The sequence below is a fragment of the Atheta coriaria genome, unplaced genomic scaffold (genome assembly GCF_025399875.1).
Source record: "Atheta coriaria isolate IRGN ID8LTWV9N9 unplaced genomic scaffold, Caltech_Dcor_3.1 hic_scaffold_4_pilon, whole genome shotgun sequence".
Lineage (NCBI taxonomy): Eukaryota > Metazoa > Arthropoda > Insecta > Coleoptera > Staphylinidae > Dalotia > Dalotia coriaria.
Window position 1 is genome coordinate 3,682,062 of NW_027045446.1, and position 17,102 is coordinate 3,699,163.

Sequence of the window (17,102 nt, forward strand, 5' to 3'; positions counted from 1 at the left end):
TTTAATTCCACCGCACACTTTTAATATTCAACGACTTCCTTGCGCGCACACTTCGCATTAATAATATAAAAGTGTTGAAGGGTTGATTATGTCGCAAGTAGCGTCGAAAAGGGGTTGTGATGATGGGCAGGCTAATAACGCGGTCGACTTTAGTGCGGCAACCAGCGCTAAGAAGTATTTGTAGCGTGTTTATGCGGACAGCCGACGAGTTGTAGCATCCCCCGAGGGTAAATTTAAATGCCGTAATATTTGAATGATAATAGAATAAACGGGTCGTTGCTTCTGCGGCGCGAAAACGTCTTGGGCGGCGGCGCGCCGGCTGCGAAGCTGGAAAGCCGTGAATAGCTTGATAAGTCCGTTGTAAGCCACCGGCTGTCAGCGGGCGGCTCGCGCTTCGGCTTCTTCGCGCTTATTGTGTCATTGTGTGTGTCGATGCACAGTCTGTGGCGTAAGCCTCACGAACGGGTTACAATGGTGTGGCTTGTTGCAAGTGGCGGCGCGGCGGTGCTCAGCATCGGAATGTGAACCCGATTTCAGCGGGCGGCTATTATTTTCGTTAACCGCGCTTCTAAAGCGGCAGCGCGTTGAGAATTCTCAGCCTATACATGTAAATTCTCGCCAGCGCGCGACATGACATGCCGAAACACCTTTGAGACGCGAAACAAAAGCGCGGCTTTGACACTCAGTGCCTGAAAGACATTCAGACAATGCCGGCGCGTTGCTCTGTCGAGTTTGAAGCCTAGGCGATAACTAGCTTGACGTTTGGAATCAAATTGTTTCAGATATCAGCATAATATCACCTGAAATATACCATCTGTCTTAAGATTTAATAAAACAATTCAATTTATTATTTCTACAGCGCTTAAATCAAACGATTAATTCATTTTGTTAATAAAATATTTAGAATATGATTTATTTGCAAAACACTCTAAAACCAAGTACATATCTTTATTATAATGAGCAGTATATTCCTGTATGCTGATAAGAGCACACATGTGCGCTAGTCAAACTAACTATAAACCTTCAGAATCTGTCGATTCGGCGATTCACCCTTCGTCACATTCAAACCTTGTCAGTACAATTGCAAGCAAACACAATTTACGTTCGTGCGTTTTGTCTTTTCGTCATTTCGATATTGATTTCGCCGTTCGATTCAAACCTCCTTGTTCCGCGCTCGTTCCTTATTCTCCTCATCACGTCATAATTCCCAGTCCAACGAGTTTTTGTTCTGTGCCGCTTTCATTACGCTTCTTGTTCATTTCTCTTATTTTTTCCTCCTCATCGTTTCCTCGGCTGCGATTATTTCTTATTCAAGTGAATTCTATAATGCACGCGCTGTGGAGTCGTCCGGGGACGAGCGGGAAATTGAATCCTCAGAAATGATAACTTGAATATACTTACGTCAGGTTTATATATATATATAGTATATATAAAGGTATATATCGGATGCGCGCCAAAGCCGGGAGGTGGAATCGGAGAAGACAATTAAATAAGGGTCGCCAAATCCCGGCTCTGGGATCATCCAGATTAATGCTGAAAGGAAAGTTGATCTGCTTAAGAAGCTGACTTCTTAAGAATATAATTGCGTAATCTGGTCAAATCAATATTTGTGACAAAATTTTGAACAACTTTGTTTTTGCAAACAAATAACTATAAACTTAATCAACATACATAATAAAATTGTAAATAAAAGACGAAAATAAATTTTTGTGGATTTAATTCTTTCATTATGTAATTAAACTTAAACTTTTAAAACAAACGCAAACAATTAGTTAGGAAATAACATCAAAGTTTCAATTAATGTTGTAAACCTATGCAAAGTGGCTGCTAATAAAATCTGAGACTCAGTCATCAAACATTCAGGAAACCACGTGTGTATTATGAGTCTGGGACATTACTAATGCATGCGTTTTAAAATTGTGCAGTCGTTGCGAAAGCTCGTTGCTCGTCGACGCTTTCCTCTTTTGAATACGAGTACTTCCCATAGACCCATGACTCTTATCCACTCAAACAAACAACTTTCCGGAAATTCTCTGCACAAAGTATGTGCATCCAAAAGTTTTGTAGTGAATCCACACGCTTCCAGAAAGTGCAAATAATTATAATTTGCACTTTTCATATGAGAATTAGCGATTAATATACCAGTAAATAATTTGTACATATGCGCGGTATGTTTTCGCATGAGAACAAGTTAAATTGTTTGGTTTGGTTTCGTTTATATTTTCTGGTTCAGAAGTTGTTGGTATTTAATTTTCAAATATGGTTAGATTGCAAGTTTAAATTAACACGTAATTAATTTAATTTTGATTCAAAAGTGTATAACTAATATCTCATAATATTTTGAGGTTGAAAATTGCGCAAAGGATTCAACATTAATGCATCATGTTCATTTTGAAGCCCCGAGATGAAATTTAGAGGTTAATACTGATAACTTACCTTGATTAATTGCTTTCGAAATAATGTACCCACGGTGCAAATATTTCACCTGCTAAAACAATTAATTCAAGTGCAGTTCCTGAGGAACGAGTCCTAAATCTAATGGATGTTATAAAATGATAGTTTATAGGACGAAACGTTGTAAAATTTATATTTAAATCAAATTTGTGCTACATTAGTTTAGCCACCACCTTCTGGCATCTTAAAGACGCCATCAAGGCGGAATATTTTCAGTGGATCTTGTTGCAAGAACAAAACAGACTAAAATTTCCACTTCACATAAACGCCAAGTTCCTCCGCGCAGCCATACTTTGAAGCGAGTTGAGAGTTAAACCAACACGTGCATTTACATATCAAGATTCCTAGACAACTGGCGCAGCATGAGCCAGAGAAAACATGCAGCCTCCGCTTGCATCCACGTGTGACGGCCTGAAACACCAGAGTGTACATCGGCCTCATAAAATTTCCACGCGAAAAGAGCCAGTCGAGTTTAACGGCTGATATTACTTTAATACTTATGTGCAGACAATATAGTAATGGTGATATTAGTATGCAAGATGTGCGTTTGCCCCGTGTGATAAAACCGGCGTTCCTAGGCGCGGGACTAAAACGACATTATCGCTAACAAACGTGATAGGTACCTGATCATAACCTGCAAATTTACACCGATTTTAAATTTGGTTCTTTATAGTTTCATAATTTACTTAATGTGTTATTTAAATTAATTATGAAATTTGCATCTTTATTTTGCAAAGCATTCGAACGTAATTTCATTTGTTGTGCTCGGCAGGAGGGCATTCTTGTACTAAATTATTTGTTCGTCCTGTCTTTATTTTCGCGATGTTTTCTCCACGTTCCGTGCGGACGAGTGGAGCTTTACAACCTATTTGTAGGTCGGTTACTAGCGAAGACAACAAAAGTCCAAATGATTTAAGGCTTAACTGTATAGGATAAAATAATATGATTCCAAACAATAGGGGACCAATGGAGTCTTTTGTCGAAAAGTCGAAAACTCACAATATCAACGTTCATAATCAAAATACCGACAAACATAAATAGATTTATATCGAGTAAAAAAAAGTTAATCTATATTAAAAAAAATACTTTACTTGTGAATGAGTGTGAAAAATGATGATCATTGAAAGGGATTAAATGTAAGGCCATTAGAATAATCCGTATCCTCACATGCGCGAGCGTTAGAAATCGCTCGATTTGCTGCATGGTGTGGGAAAAATGTTTTCGTTTTCGCATTTACATGACAATGAGCCGTAATAATGCCAATTTTAGTTAATCCTTATAGACGCGATTCTCTCGCAGCCGAGCGCGTCTCTCGTTTATAATCAGCTCAGAGTTTGTGATGCAGATATGACGACGTTGCCATGGTTATTTATATCATAGTTATTGCATGCCTACAAGAATTATAACCAATAAAATATGAATTTTAATTTACATTTGAAAAATAATAAATATGAATATTCCATTTTTGTTACGTGTTATTCAAAACCTCAACGAGAAAAAATATAACTGGGCAGATACGCAATTCATTTTTTCCGATGCGTGATTCATTAATCATTCAAGAATAAAGGTAGAAACAAACAAATACACCATCATACACAGCGATGCGCGCTTCATTAATTATTGAAACATTTGTGCGCGTGCAAAATATACACGGATATTGTTGAATTGTGAAGTGGATTTTAACAACGCACTTCAGTAGGAAATTTGATATTAATTTAAATTGAGTGCGGCGTGGTATGAAAATTCCAGCGGAACGATGCAGGCGCACCATCTATTGCGTATTGCCGGAAAACTGCCGAGGGAGGGCGCGTCTGGTCTCTAGCGAGAGGAAAATTCGATCGGGGTGCTTACCCCGGACCAGCGATTTCAACTCACCATCAAGACAGGAACCGATTCAGAAACACATCAAAATATTAAAACTAAAACTAAAAAAATTAACACGAAATGAATTAATTATAAGTGTTAAATTATAATTACCTAATTATCACTTTTGATGTCTATGTTAAAGTTTATAAATATTAAACAATTTGTTCAACCAACTAAAACTACAATTATTTAGGTTGTGACTAAATTAGAAGCAAATTTGTTTCAAATTTACCTCATTAAGTTTTCTTGGTGGTTAGTTGATGAATTATACTACAACGAACGCTGCTGCGAAATTAGTAGCTTGGAATTTTCGCTAATTAATTGAATTATGCTATATTGCGTCTTTGGCTAAATATAAAGGAAGACCGTGAAAGTTGTGAGTCACAAGTAAGATGGCTGAATATTTTACACGCTCAGATAAATATTTTAGGTGTTTTACCAGGAACCAGAACCGCACTTAATAATCAAGATGTTAAAATAAATTTTAATTTAAAGTTCTCTGAACTTTCCAGGTAATTGTCTTGACAATTGGTTCCTACATTTAAATTACATGATGTCAAATTGTCTTGCGTTTTAAAGTGAAATTATTCACACCCTCATTTCCCTTTTATTATAGTTCGTGGAAAGCAAACTTTCGGATGTTAATTATTGACCAACTTATAGGAATTAGAGAGACAGAAACACTTTTAAATATTTTTATCAAAAATATAAATCATAATTTGTTAAATTATTAAATTTTATTAGTTTGTGTACTAATAAAATGTGTAAATTGCAAGTAGACGCGATACAAGTTGTACGAAGTTTGCGCGCGCGCCGTTCAGAGATTGGCGCTTGCCGCCGCCAGTTTTCCAGTAGCGCGGCGGCGGCAAGTTTTCCCAAACATTTCGCGCCGCCAGTTTCGTGCCGGTCGTCATGCGGCGAGCTCGCGACACTCAATGGACGGCAAACGCGCTCTCGTGATCCAGATCGCGACGATCGTAATTTTGTTCCAATTGCAACATACTACAACATGGGCCAAACAACTAGGTAAATCAAACTGCATAATAAATCTAATTCATTTAAATTTGTTGAACTTAACACGTTGGAGAAACAATTTGTTATCTAGTGTTCTCGGATGCAATTACAAACGCGCTGCAATACAACGCGGAACAAATTATGTGTCGAAATGGAATTTTCGACAAATAATTAAATCCTCTCAATACACCCACAAGAATAATACCAGGCGTGTTAGGAGTAAGATTGAAACGGTTCGTTCGTCGCCGTTAATCTCACGCTTGACGCTCATTCGGCGCCTTGCTTCAACTCTTCATCGCTCTAGCGCTTGTGCAGCTTGTCGTCGACGAAGAGAAACAACTGTTTCTACCCCTTAATGCCTAAGACTATTACGCTTTATTTTATTTCTTCGTTTCGTGCCGGCCCGTTTGCTGCACGCGCTGCTCGCGTCTTTGATTCTTCATTTTCGGCAGTGTAGTCACGTTTCGCAAATTTGTATACCAGTGGCAAATTGCACGCCGAAGTGAATGCGAAGCTCAACGCGAATGCAACACGACATACCAATACATACCAATTTGCTTCCTTCACTTGCCATTACGGACATATTCCGCAAATTTTACGAACGTTATCTATCAAAATCAAGCCATTCATGGTCGCGATCACGATTGTAATGACAATAACAGTTACACTTACGCAACTATACAATACAAAATCGGGTAATGCTCGCGGATGAAACGTAAGGATAACAATAGTAAAACCTGCGAGCGTATGGCAGGGAAGTGAAAGTCGTGTAACACGCGAAATATTAATTAATAAAATACGCGCATTGCAGTGTGCTGGCTTTTTGTGTGCAGCCGCGACGTTGTGTTTCTGGCATTGTCGGATCGTGGCTCACTTTTTTGCTAAAAATACATATTTGCATTGAACGCCGCTTCGAGGCATCGGGTATATTAGCTTTATTGCTTAATTGCCCCACCAGCAAGCAAAGGAAATGCGCCATTGTATGTTTGATTTGTGTTTGCTGGTGGTGCACGCGCGCGGAAATTAATTCCACCATTTTATTCTATGCCTTGCTAAGAACATAAAGAAATGTCGAACTAATGAGCATGAAGTTGATGCAAAAAAGCTTGCTTAACCTAAAAAAATCAAGAAAATGTCATTAAAATGTCAAGATATTGACAAAAAACACAAGAAATGTCAATAAGTATTCACATGTCAATTGCAGGTACATGTAGACACACTTGAACATAATATTAAAGAAGAAAGAATATTTATATAATATTTAAGCTTTAAATTAACGTAATGTCGATTAAATTAATCAAACACGACAAAAATTAAGGAAAAACTTAAGGATTTAACTTAACGTCTTCCTTGATTGCCGCTAATAAAGCTTCGAAATTAAAATAGAAATGAAAATATTTACGATACAGATGTTTTTGTGCCAACTGTCTGCACTCGGATAAATAAATTCGTTGTCGCATCCCGAGGCAAACCAAACTCGCGCTTTACGTAAAGTAAAAAGTACAACAACATTGTACCAAGCCAGGACCTCAACAGGCAACATGTTTCATGAGTTGTGACCTCTTGCTCTCGCCGCCCATCTTGCACTTTGCAACCTGTTCTTGCTCCACGATGAATGTGGCTGTTTGGCTGTCGGCGCCCTGAATGGCAAGGACATTACTTTTGCTTGCGCGGCAGTCCTAATTTGCTAGCGAAAATATGAAACGTGCTAATTACGTTTCTCGCTGGCCGAGCGTGTTTGCACTTTGCCCTCCTGCCTTTACGAATACGGGCGCCAACGCTGTGCGCTTTTATATACACTTTTATTTGGTTTTTCGTTAATTAAAAACTCGCGAGGTGAACGGTCGCCGCACAAGCAGGTGCGTGAAAATTCTTAAATGTCGTTTTTAATTGCAATATTTTATCGTGCAAGCGCATTAACACAGCACAAAGTAATATAAATATCTGATTTTAACCAGATGAAAAATGTTTGTAATTTCCTTTAATATGTAATTAATCCATTTTATTAATGCACATATTAAACAGTACAAATAGGTTGAACAATTAAAGTCTCGTTGCATTAAAAAATAATAACTATCGTTTGAACTTTGCATCGCTTTTTAAAGTTCTACTCCTCGAATTGGCAAGCTTTGTGAAACTTCTACCACCGGAAATTAATTGCGTCTGAGGTTTTATTTCCGCACGGATTTGTGTGTTTTACTTTTATGCGCGCGCGCCTCCACCAAGAGTATCTCCAATTACTACATATTCACTGTTATTAGCCTCTTTGCATTGCTAATGAGACCTCTTGGCAGCGCTTCTCTTGTGCAGCGCGCGAGCACACAATGTCGGTTATTTCGCGCTTTCGTTGCGCTCCCACACTCGCGGCTACCTTGACGACGATGGTGGCGGTAGCGGTAATGCAGAGAGAGAATGGCAAATCGTCCACGTTGCCTCCGCCGCCGTCGTCGAGATTAAAAACGCGCGGCCGCTTCCGATTTTGCCTTTAATTTAAAAAGCGACGCTGGCGACCGGCGAACAATGCACGCCAAAGAGCCACCTTTTTAACCTCGCTATTATGACTCCGGGTGCGCTTTGCCCGCCTGCGATGACAAACGATGCTCTCGTATGGCTTTGCTTACTGTTATTTCTTCTTTGCTGAGCGGGGCTTTCATCATGGGCGAGTTTGGCGAGTATAAAATTATACGATTTATTTTTGTAACGTATTTCGTCTTTTAAAAGTTTCACATTTGTTTTTGCTCTTTTGAGTATTAAACCTTTAAATTCATTAAATATTGTCATAAATCTATAAAATCAAAATTTGTTTAAACTAATTTATACTCAATTTCAGTAAAAATTTAAAAAATGTAAAACTTTTATAAAAATAAAAAATTTCTTCCTTTTTGTGACTTAGATGTTATCATTAGATTGATTATTTACTCACATCCCCTGAATATAATACGACGCATTTTAAAATAATAAATCCCTTTAACTGCGACAAAAAAGAATGACCACTTCCTTCGGAATTAATTCCTTGGACTTTGCAATTTATAAGAAGTACATTCTCGTGTTTTAATTATCCAATCAACTTGCGAGTCATTGATAAACGAGGGTACATGTAAAGTGTTAAACTAAAATATTAACCTCGCGTTTATAATTAAATTTGCATACCACATAAACTCTTTTCAGTAATACACCAACTGTTAAAACATATTTTAATACCTGTGTTAATTTAAATGTATTCATTTCGTTATTGAAATAATAATAATAATACCACGTTGTTTGTGCAGGTGGTAACTTACCAAAATTGCAATTCCAAATCTACTTTCACTTTGCATACTCGTATATCAGTTCGCAGTGTTCTAATGCAATGTGACAGGTGATAATTAATAGACAATTAATATAACGCTTGTGGGAGAGTGTGTGTCGTGATGATGCCAGCTAGTTTTAGTAGCATAGGAACGCGTAACGATAACGGCATTTCAACACGTGTCTCTCTTGCGGTCTCCTTTTCCTCCGAGACGCCATATTCCCGTGAAGACTGGTTTCTTATGCGCTATTGTGTGCATCGTGCTGGTTGACGCTAAACAGTTGTGATTGTCGTGAATAGCGTGAGCGTCTCTGGTGGGCGATAAGCTTGTAGGAGGAAACGCAAAACGCTGCGAAACGCAAACCGCAGGCGCGCTCCGCATTGCTGATATGTGACGTTTTAATTAAAGGGTGCAACGACGCACGGATCGCTTGCGTAAACAATGCTGAGCAATTCTGCGCTATTGCTTCGTGGATATATAGATATAATCGATTGTGTACGGTGCGAGTGTTATAAAGCTGTAGCAATTGGCGAAGCAGCCAGGAAAGAAAAGCTTGTGACAGGCGAACTTATTGAATTAGACGATTTGACATGGGATATTGTTTGTTTTCGGACGCTTATTGTGGCTTTTCTGACGTTTTCCTTCTTCTTGCAGACACGTATTATTTGCTGTTACTAATAATTCTTTTATTCGCCTAAAAGCTCACAATTCGTACAACAAATAACAATTAGACATATTTATTTTTATAAATGATGAAACAAGAGCCAATTAGAATTTTATACGCATATACAATGGTACATATTCGAATTATTGCACTGGAAGTACATTTGATAAGTATGACCGTGATATTATTCCTGGCGCTGTGAATATAAGTAGTTACGTGGTCACACGCCAAAGTACCACGGACCCAGCGCCCCGTAGAGGCTGCATGGTTTATGAACATAGTAAAACTATATATTTTATGTGCGTCGTACTCGAATATCCTCGTTTGCCCTCGCTATTCGTGAATGAGGGCGAGCGAAATGTAGAAAGCACCACAGCGTTGCGTTGTGCGCTTTTATGCAGTTATAAAATCCACTCGGAGCTTCGAATTATTAAACAACACACGCTGCATCATGCATCGTGCATGTTTGTCTCTGCATAAAAAACAAGTGTGGGCAGATGTTGTCAAATGCCAATAAAACATACGCATGATATTCTATTTTTAAATTGTTTTCAAAAAGAATTACCTAGAATTATCCTTTGTTCTATTCTGGTCAGGTCACTTCATTTTGTTAATTGACATGCTGTTCTCTCTAGAGTTTTACAGCTGAAACAAACTATATCATCAGAATAAACTTGCATCCAAACAGTTGCCCGTCCAATTAAAATTGTATGACGCCGCTTCTGTTCAAAAATATAATAAGCGTTTTAAGCTGATTAGCAGCTGAGAAGGTTTTGAATAAGAATCGTCGGAATTGTCTCTATATCTCTGACTTGACTCGATTCCTAAGGGCGGCTGGTGCTGAGAGTTTGAGGGTTTAATAACCGAAAACAGTGTTCAAGCGTTCGTTCATTGAGTGTCGTACGCCGGCGAGAAAAGGCTGGGAAACGTGGAGTTATTTGTCGGCCCGCTCGACGAAGGGGTGTGCAATCCGGGCGCGCTAATCTGCTCCGGAGGCGGCGCAGATACCCGCGTGCTCGGCGCAAAATAATAGTCCTCTTTTCTTCGGCGCCATGCTGATGCGATCGCGTTCATATTTATATTCAAAGTTAATTTACTTGGGAATTTATTCAGCAATGATTCCGAATGTAGGAAGTGCTCAAAAAGGCAGCCAGATTGTGGAGGCGCGCTGCACTTTCAGCACAAAGTTCGCTTTTTTATGCGCATCGCCAGCGAATCTTAATTTGTTTTTTTTTGTTATTTTTATTATAATGCAATAAGCAGCGAGAAGGCACAAGGCGACGAAATTTGTTTTTTATGTGCTGGCGCTTTCATTTGTGCGCGGAAATATAGCGACAGATTTTGATACGCTTTTCTTGTTTTGCAGAGAATCCCAGCTTTCACGAGCCCATCGAGAACGTGACTGTGACGGCTGGCAGAGAGGCGATACTCAAATGTGTCGTCGACGATCTTGGACTCTACAAGGTTTGCACAAACAAATATCTATTTTTATTTTAAAACTTAAAAACGAATCAACAAAATCTTTAAAAAAAGTATTTTTAGAAGTTATTCCACGTGCTGTGAAATAAATTTTGTGTTTGCGATTGTGACGAAACTATAGGTAATAATAAGAGCAAGGCGCTTCGTGTCAAATTATCGACATGCACAGCTTTGATATCGCGTGCAGGGCAATAGAAGGAAAGCTCTTTACAAAAAGGAAAAATCACAATCCCAGGTTGTACTAATATTATTATCGTCGCATTCGCCATTCTGCCGCCCCTTTGGAGCACAGTGAAAGTTGAAAATTGCCGCAAATTGCGTCAATAATACATGAAACAAAAAACAAAATTACAGAATAATTGAGAGAAAACTAGGATATCTCAATATACCCACCATTTACCACTTCTTATTAGCAACGATAAATACCCACAAGCAAAAGCTTATTTTTTTCCCGAATTTGTTCGTTTTATGTTGTTTATGCTTTTTGCACGCCGTTATTGCCACTTTTCAAGTTGCCTGTATTGTCGGAGCGATTGAAAAGATAATCAAAAGTTTTGCACAATGCCGGCGCATATCCATATATACTAAAGATAGAGGGACAAGCGGGTGGCAAGGTGGCTCAGCCCCAAGGCGTCGACGGACGTATCGGCAGGAATGTGTCGGAGTCCTGCGTGTCGGATGCGACCGCTTCTTGCCTTGACGCGCGCTCGTCTCGTGCGCGCTTTCCTGCGAAACGACCAAGTTTCGTAATAAAACTAACGAGAATCGAGCGGCTCGCTTCAAACACGTACAGCAGTAAAAATAAACCGCTACCGGAAGTACTGCAAAACACACAAAAAATAACAAAGGTAGGGTTTATACTGACCAAGTAACAAAATTCTGATGAAAATTTTGATGTAAAACACCAACAAAACTTTCTAGACATCAACAATGCACAAGGAGATGTATAATTCAGAATTTTAGTTTTGTTATTGTTGCAGTTAGTAGAAGCACAACAGAACAAATTACAAGCACATGCCAAAAATCAATTCACGAATAAGACAGATAAAATAAATATGTTGCATGGAACATGTGCTCAAAATGAATGCGGCACTGGAAAAATTTCTTGTTTTGAGCAACAAATGTGACCGTAGAAAATTAATTCACGTCACCAAAGAGAACAAAATATGCAGCGCAATGCAAAACGACAAGTAACAGATTAAAATATTGTTTTTTATTCGTTTTTCTTTGCAAACCCCGTGTATAAAGTAACCACCTGAAAAAGTAGCATAACTCGTGTGCCGTAGGTAAATCTGGCGACAAAGATTTGATGAAAAAATGTATACCCCAGGCTGGTTAACTGGCTGGTGTGCGAAAACATAATAAATCTTTTCAGAATTTTCATTACAACTTTGCGCGCACCCTCTGGACAGCACAAAGTGCACGCATTTTTAATTCCGCAGCATCAACTACCCGAAGCTCACAGAATGTCCCAAAGCCAGTGAATGCACGAGGAGGCTATATTCACTCTTGTGGTTTAATTTAATATTTGTTTAAAAGGAACTATTCTTTGCAGAGAGAGAAAAAAAAAACACAATCATTTTCCACAAACGTCGCGCGGTTTGTTTTAAATGTGAATGAATAAACAAAGCGGGTGTAGTGAGAGTAAATAATTAATTATAAAACTCTTGAAGCTTGTCGTCCGAAAGCTCACGACTGCACGTGTGCATGGATAGCGTACCTATGCCTCGGATATAAAGGACGTAAAAGGCATAAAAGTGCCACTTTTACAGCATTCCGCACAAAGCTCGCAAAGCTCACGTCTTCGACGCTTTGCGACCGAGAATATCTAAAGCGACGCGTGTTTACGTTTAGTATTGGCCGGGAATACATTTATATTAAATTATTTGCACCCACATGGAATTTACCTCCACGACATGTAAATTTTATATAATTTTTACGGCTTTAGGATTTTACGAAAGACACCGTTTTTATAATGCATGAGGAAACGGCTAGGATTTGAATTCGTTTTGGTTGCCGGAGAAGAAAAGCGTAACGCATTCACCTTTCCCGACTTCCCACTGTGAGCAAATGTCAAATATATCACATTTCCGTCTCGACGGCCACCGCACCAGACCGTACGCAGACATGCTGGCTAAATGTCAATGGCAATTCCATTTCGCTTCCCCCACATACACCACACATGTATTATTGCCTTCTTTGTGCAGATTGCATTTTTAACATTTCAGGTTGCCTGGCTGCGGGTCGATACGCAAACGATACTCACCATCCATAGTCATATTATCACAAAGAATGTGCGCATTGGCGTAACGCATAGCGAACGCCGCACGTGGTTTCTGCACATCAAAGATCTGAGGGAGTCTGATCGGGGTTGGTACATGTGCCAGATCAACACCGATCCGATGAAGAGTCAGGTCGGTTATCTGGACGTTGTTGGTGAGTGGAGTGTGAAACAAGGATTTGGAATAGGGGATGATTTGATTTTCGACTTACAGTTCCGCCGGACATAGTCGACTATCAGACCAGTCCGGATATGGTAGTGACTGAGGGGTCCAATGTGAGCATGGTGTGCGTGGCGCGTGGTTCACCAACACCGACCATTCTCTGGAAGAGAGAGTTTGGTGAAACGATTAAACAAGATCGAAGAGATCGAGAAGGTAATGTACATAATAGTCATTTGTCCAGCTACGTAAAGTAAAAATATCTTTGCTGTGAATTGTAACGTGAGAGTCGCTTTATCGCACATTAAATAAAGATTGTTTTCTGCAGGCGAGGCAAGCGTCGAAGGCACAGTATTAAGTATTCATCATGTGAATAGGAAACACATGGGTCCTTATCTCTGCATCGCCACCAACGGCGTCCCGCCGTCGGTTAGTAAAAGGATAATGCTCGTCGTCAACTGTAAGTTCCGAAACGCGGACGGAGTCAAAAACTCACTCGTTGATCGTTCCGCATTATTCATTACCAGTCAATAATACATTAGAGAAAATTCTTATTTTCATTTGATCTCAACTATTTAAAACATTCATCAGAACATAAATTATTTAAGGAAAATAATTTTCTTTGATGATTTTTCATTGATTTTTTATTTTATTTGCCTGTCTCTGCACATCTGTAGTTCCGCCGGTGATTTGGATCCAATATCAATTAATCGGAGCGTACGATGGGCAGCAGATTGTCTTGGAATGCAATTCGGAAGCGTTCCCGAAATCAATTAACTACTGGACTCGAGATACGGGCGAAATCGTTCCTCAAAGTAAGTGTTATTCAGCGTTGTGTGGCGGCGGAGCTAATTCGGGCCAAACTATCGCGGTATCGTCTCGTCTAGGGTCTCGCCGTTAGTATTTTGACTGGAGAACCCAAACTGGCGCACCGATGAACCGCAGAGTGTTAACGGAAACACGAGGGTTCGGATTGTGCGCTCTCGCTTGAGTTGCGCTATTGAAACAGCTACAATTCGATACTGAAAGGAGCAGCGCAAGCCACAACCAATACGAATTGATGATATCATATACCTGCGCAGCTTTTGTATCATAAAGGCCCAGTAATCAATGAGTTAGCCATTACAACACAAACTCTTTCCTTCTTTAAGCAATCAAAACTGACTTAAACTAATTCAAAATAAATTAACCTCCAATTGGAGCCTATCCTAATATAATAATGTTTATTTAATGATCGTGGAATAAACTAATTTGTACACGTTTATCTCGAAAATCTAGATGAGAAGTACGATCCGTATTTGGTGCACAACTCGTACAAGGTCCACATGAAGCTGACAATTCGCCGATTGGAAACGGCGGATTACGGCATTTACAAATGTGTATCGAAGAACGCCATGGGCGACACGGATGGCACCATCAACGTTTACAGTAAGTGCGAACTGAAATTCAGCCACCGCCGGCGTTATTAACGCGCGCGGGGCTCAATTATAAACTAATTTGTTTTGTTTATCCACCGGCACACACACAACAACAACAGCGGCGCCTTTGTGCTGTTGTCGTCGTGTTTTGGCTGGCGCCTTCTATTAGCATTCAATTTCATTATTATGTCATTATCTGTGTGCAGGAATTCCCAAACCAGCCGTTTCGAATAAAACGACGACACAAAAAAGGAAAAGTAAGTCGATTTATTTATCGTCATTAATCAAGTGGAGTAAAGCGTTTTGTGTGCGCGCGATGCTTTTTTCGCTGGCGCATTTCCCGTGTGATGGCTTTCCGTTGCGTTTTTTTTTTCTCTCCGCCAGCTCGATGTCGTCTCTTGCGTATAAACTCGGCGCGGTGTAGTCGTTATACTCGTATGAATCAAATTGCACTGATCGATATTTAAGATATTATCGGCAAACATAATATAGGCATGGACATTTACACGTTCTATTGTGAACATTACGCCAGGTGAAAAAGTTTAACGCGCGGGAGAAGAAAATGCCACAAATGAATTAGAATGCAGCTATTGTAGAATCGTAGGGTAAAATCCGCGTTTTTAATGGATTAAATTTTGGTTATTCACTCTCGTCGTGAATTTATTCTGTCTGGCTGCACGTTCATATCATTTGGACAAAAGACGAATGAACCTCTGGAAAGAGATAAATTCTCAAGAGTTGAAATATCCGAACGAAGTAAAAAATTAAAAACGCAAAAGATGCTGAATTAAATTCATTATTTTAAATATTCACGTCATCGGGAAGCGGGCGGTGTGTTTTCGCCGTATTTTTAAAGTTATCTCGCCTAAAGTTTCCGCCCGCCCGCGAGTAATGAAGGATCGTGGGTGCCGTCGCCACCGATGAGCAAAAAAGCGTGGAGCGAAAGAGGAAACGCGAAAAGCTTTTTAGAAATGTTATGTAAAAGAGATATAATTAGATCTTAGTTTGAATGTTTCCATGTTGGATTTTTCATCTTTTTGCCGCTTTCTTTGCGATGCGTACGAGCGCGTTTTTATTCTCCAATTCTTGAAAGTTCACACTTTTCATGCAAAGTACGATGAATAGAATACCGAAATACGCAAAAAAGTATCGTGAACAAATTTTCACATTAACTAATTATTTAATATTCCAAGAATAAAATAATTATAATTTATTTATTAAAATCATGTGATGACGGCAATTGAAACTTCGCTTTCAGTTGCAGGCAGCAAAACGTCAATATCAACAGATTTGTCATATTCAAGCAGATCAAAATCAGGTACTGTGTGTTTTTGCCATAATTTCCAATAAACCAATGTATGATTTTACAGATCAACCGGATTCACTTTTCTTGGAAGAGAAGAAAAGCTCGTCGCAAGAATTATTCCAGTGCGCGCACGTTTATTTTTTAAATCTTCTTGCACTTGTCCTCAATTTGCTAAAACCTCAGCAGTGAACAATCTGTTTTATATTTTCCACAGCACTACAAGATATATCATTGTCAAATATTAAAGGAAATTATTTTGCTAAAAAAAACAAATTACGAAACGAATGCTGAAGTGATAACGATCTGAATAGTGGTGTGATTTACCATTGAAATTTTAACTGTAACGAAATGAAAATACCGATGTAAGATTGTATAATTATGTAATTAGAAGGAAAATCGCTTTTGATGAATGTGATAATTTGTCAAATGCGAGTGGGCGCAGAAATGCGCCCGTATAATCTCGCTTTAATATCCCAATTTCTCACTTTCCCATCGCCGCCATGCGCCAACTTGTGCACTATTTAGCAACTTTAAGTGTTTGTAAGCCGTCGCCCACGCCGGCCAACAGAAGATGCAGGCGTTTGCACCATTAATCACGCTGATCTTCCAAGATTCCACACTAAATTGTTTTTGATTTCAATCATAAATTATTAACTCACTATCGATTGTATTTTATAAATTCCAGGCTAGTTCTCCACTTCATTTTGCAAATAATTAGTGTAAATATCAAGAATAACAAGGATATCTATTTTAAGTCGTGTGTGTTTGTTGTTCATCGTTTAGGGTAACACAGAGCACGTTCTAGTGATAGACATACGCTTATGTGATATGCGTGAAGCGTTCGCGCCGTGTTTGTTCTGCACTCATGAGGGTTAATTTACGGACGCGTAATTAATCTTGTGCCGCGTGCATGTACACACCGCACGCGTGACGTCCGTAAACAGTGAGCTTGTTTCATAACAACGTATGGTGTTTGGATACCTACAGCTAAAATTGCATCCTGTGAATCAAAAATATTAAGTTCAAACTTTGAAACTTTACAGTTTGTAAAAATTACTTTTAAAATATTTAAAAATAATTACGAAACTTGAAGATCACGATTTGTGTTAATTGCGTTTTAGTCTCAGCGGTTTGGTTTAATATAGTTGCTTGTAAGCGGCTGGGGTATTA

At 39.1% G+C, this 17,102-nt stretch overlaps 1 protein-coding gene across 1 annotated transcript; it reads left to right on the plus strand.

Moving 5' to 3' along the window:
• The first annotated feature begins 5,221 nt into the window (after nucleotides 1-5,221).
• On the plus strand, nucleotides 5,222-16,342 carry LOC135790352 (limbic system-associated membrane protein-like). Its single transcript, XM_065300552.1, has 10 exons — nucleotides 5,222-5,346; nucleotides 10,655-10,752; nucleotides 12,996-13,203; nucleotides 13,263-13,424; nucleotides 13,537-13,668; nucleotides 13,886-14,023; nucleotides 14,487-14,636; nucleotides 14,833-14,883; nucleotides 15,885-15,944; nucleotides 15,997-16,342. Exons 1-10 carry the CDS (start codon nucleotides 5,256-5,258, stop codon nucleotides 16,119-16,121), a joined length of 1,215 nt encoding a protein of 404 aa, XP_065156624.1. The 5' UTR covers nucleotides 5,222-5,255; the 3' UTR covers nucleotides 16,122-16,342.
• Nucleotides 16,343-17,102: the final 760 nt, after the last annotated feature.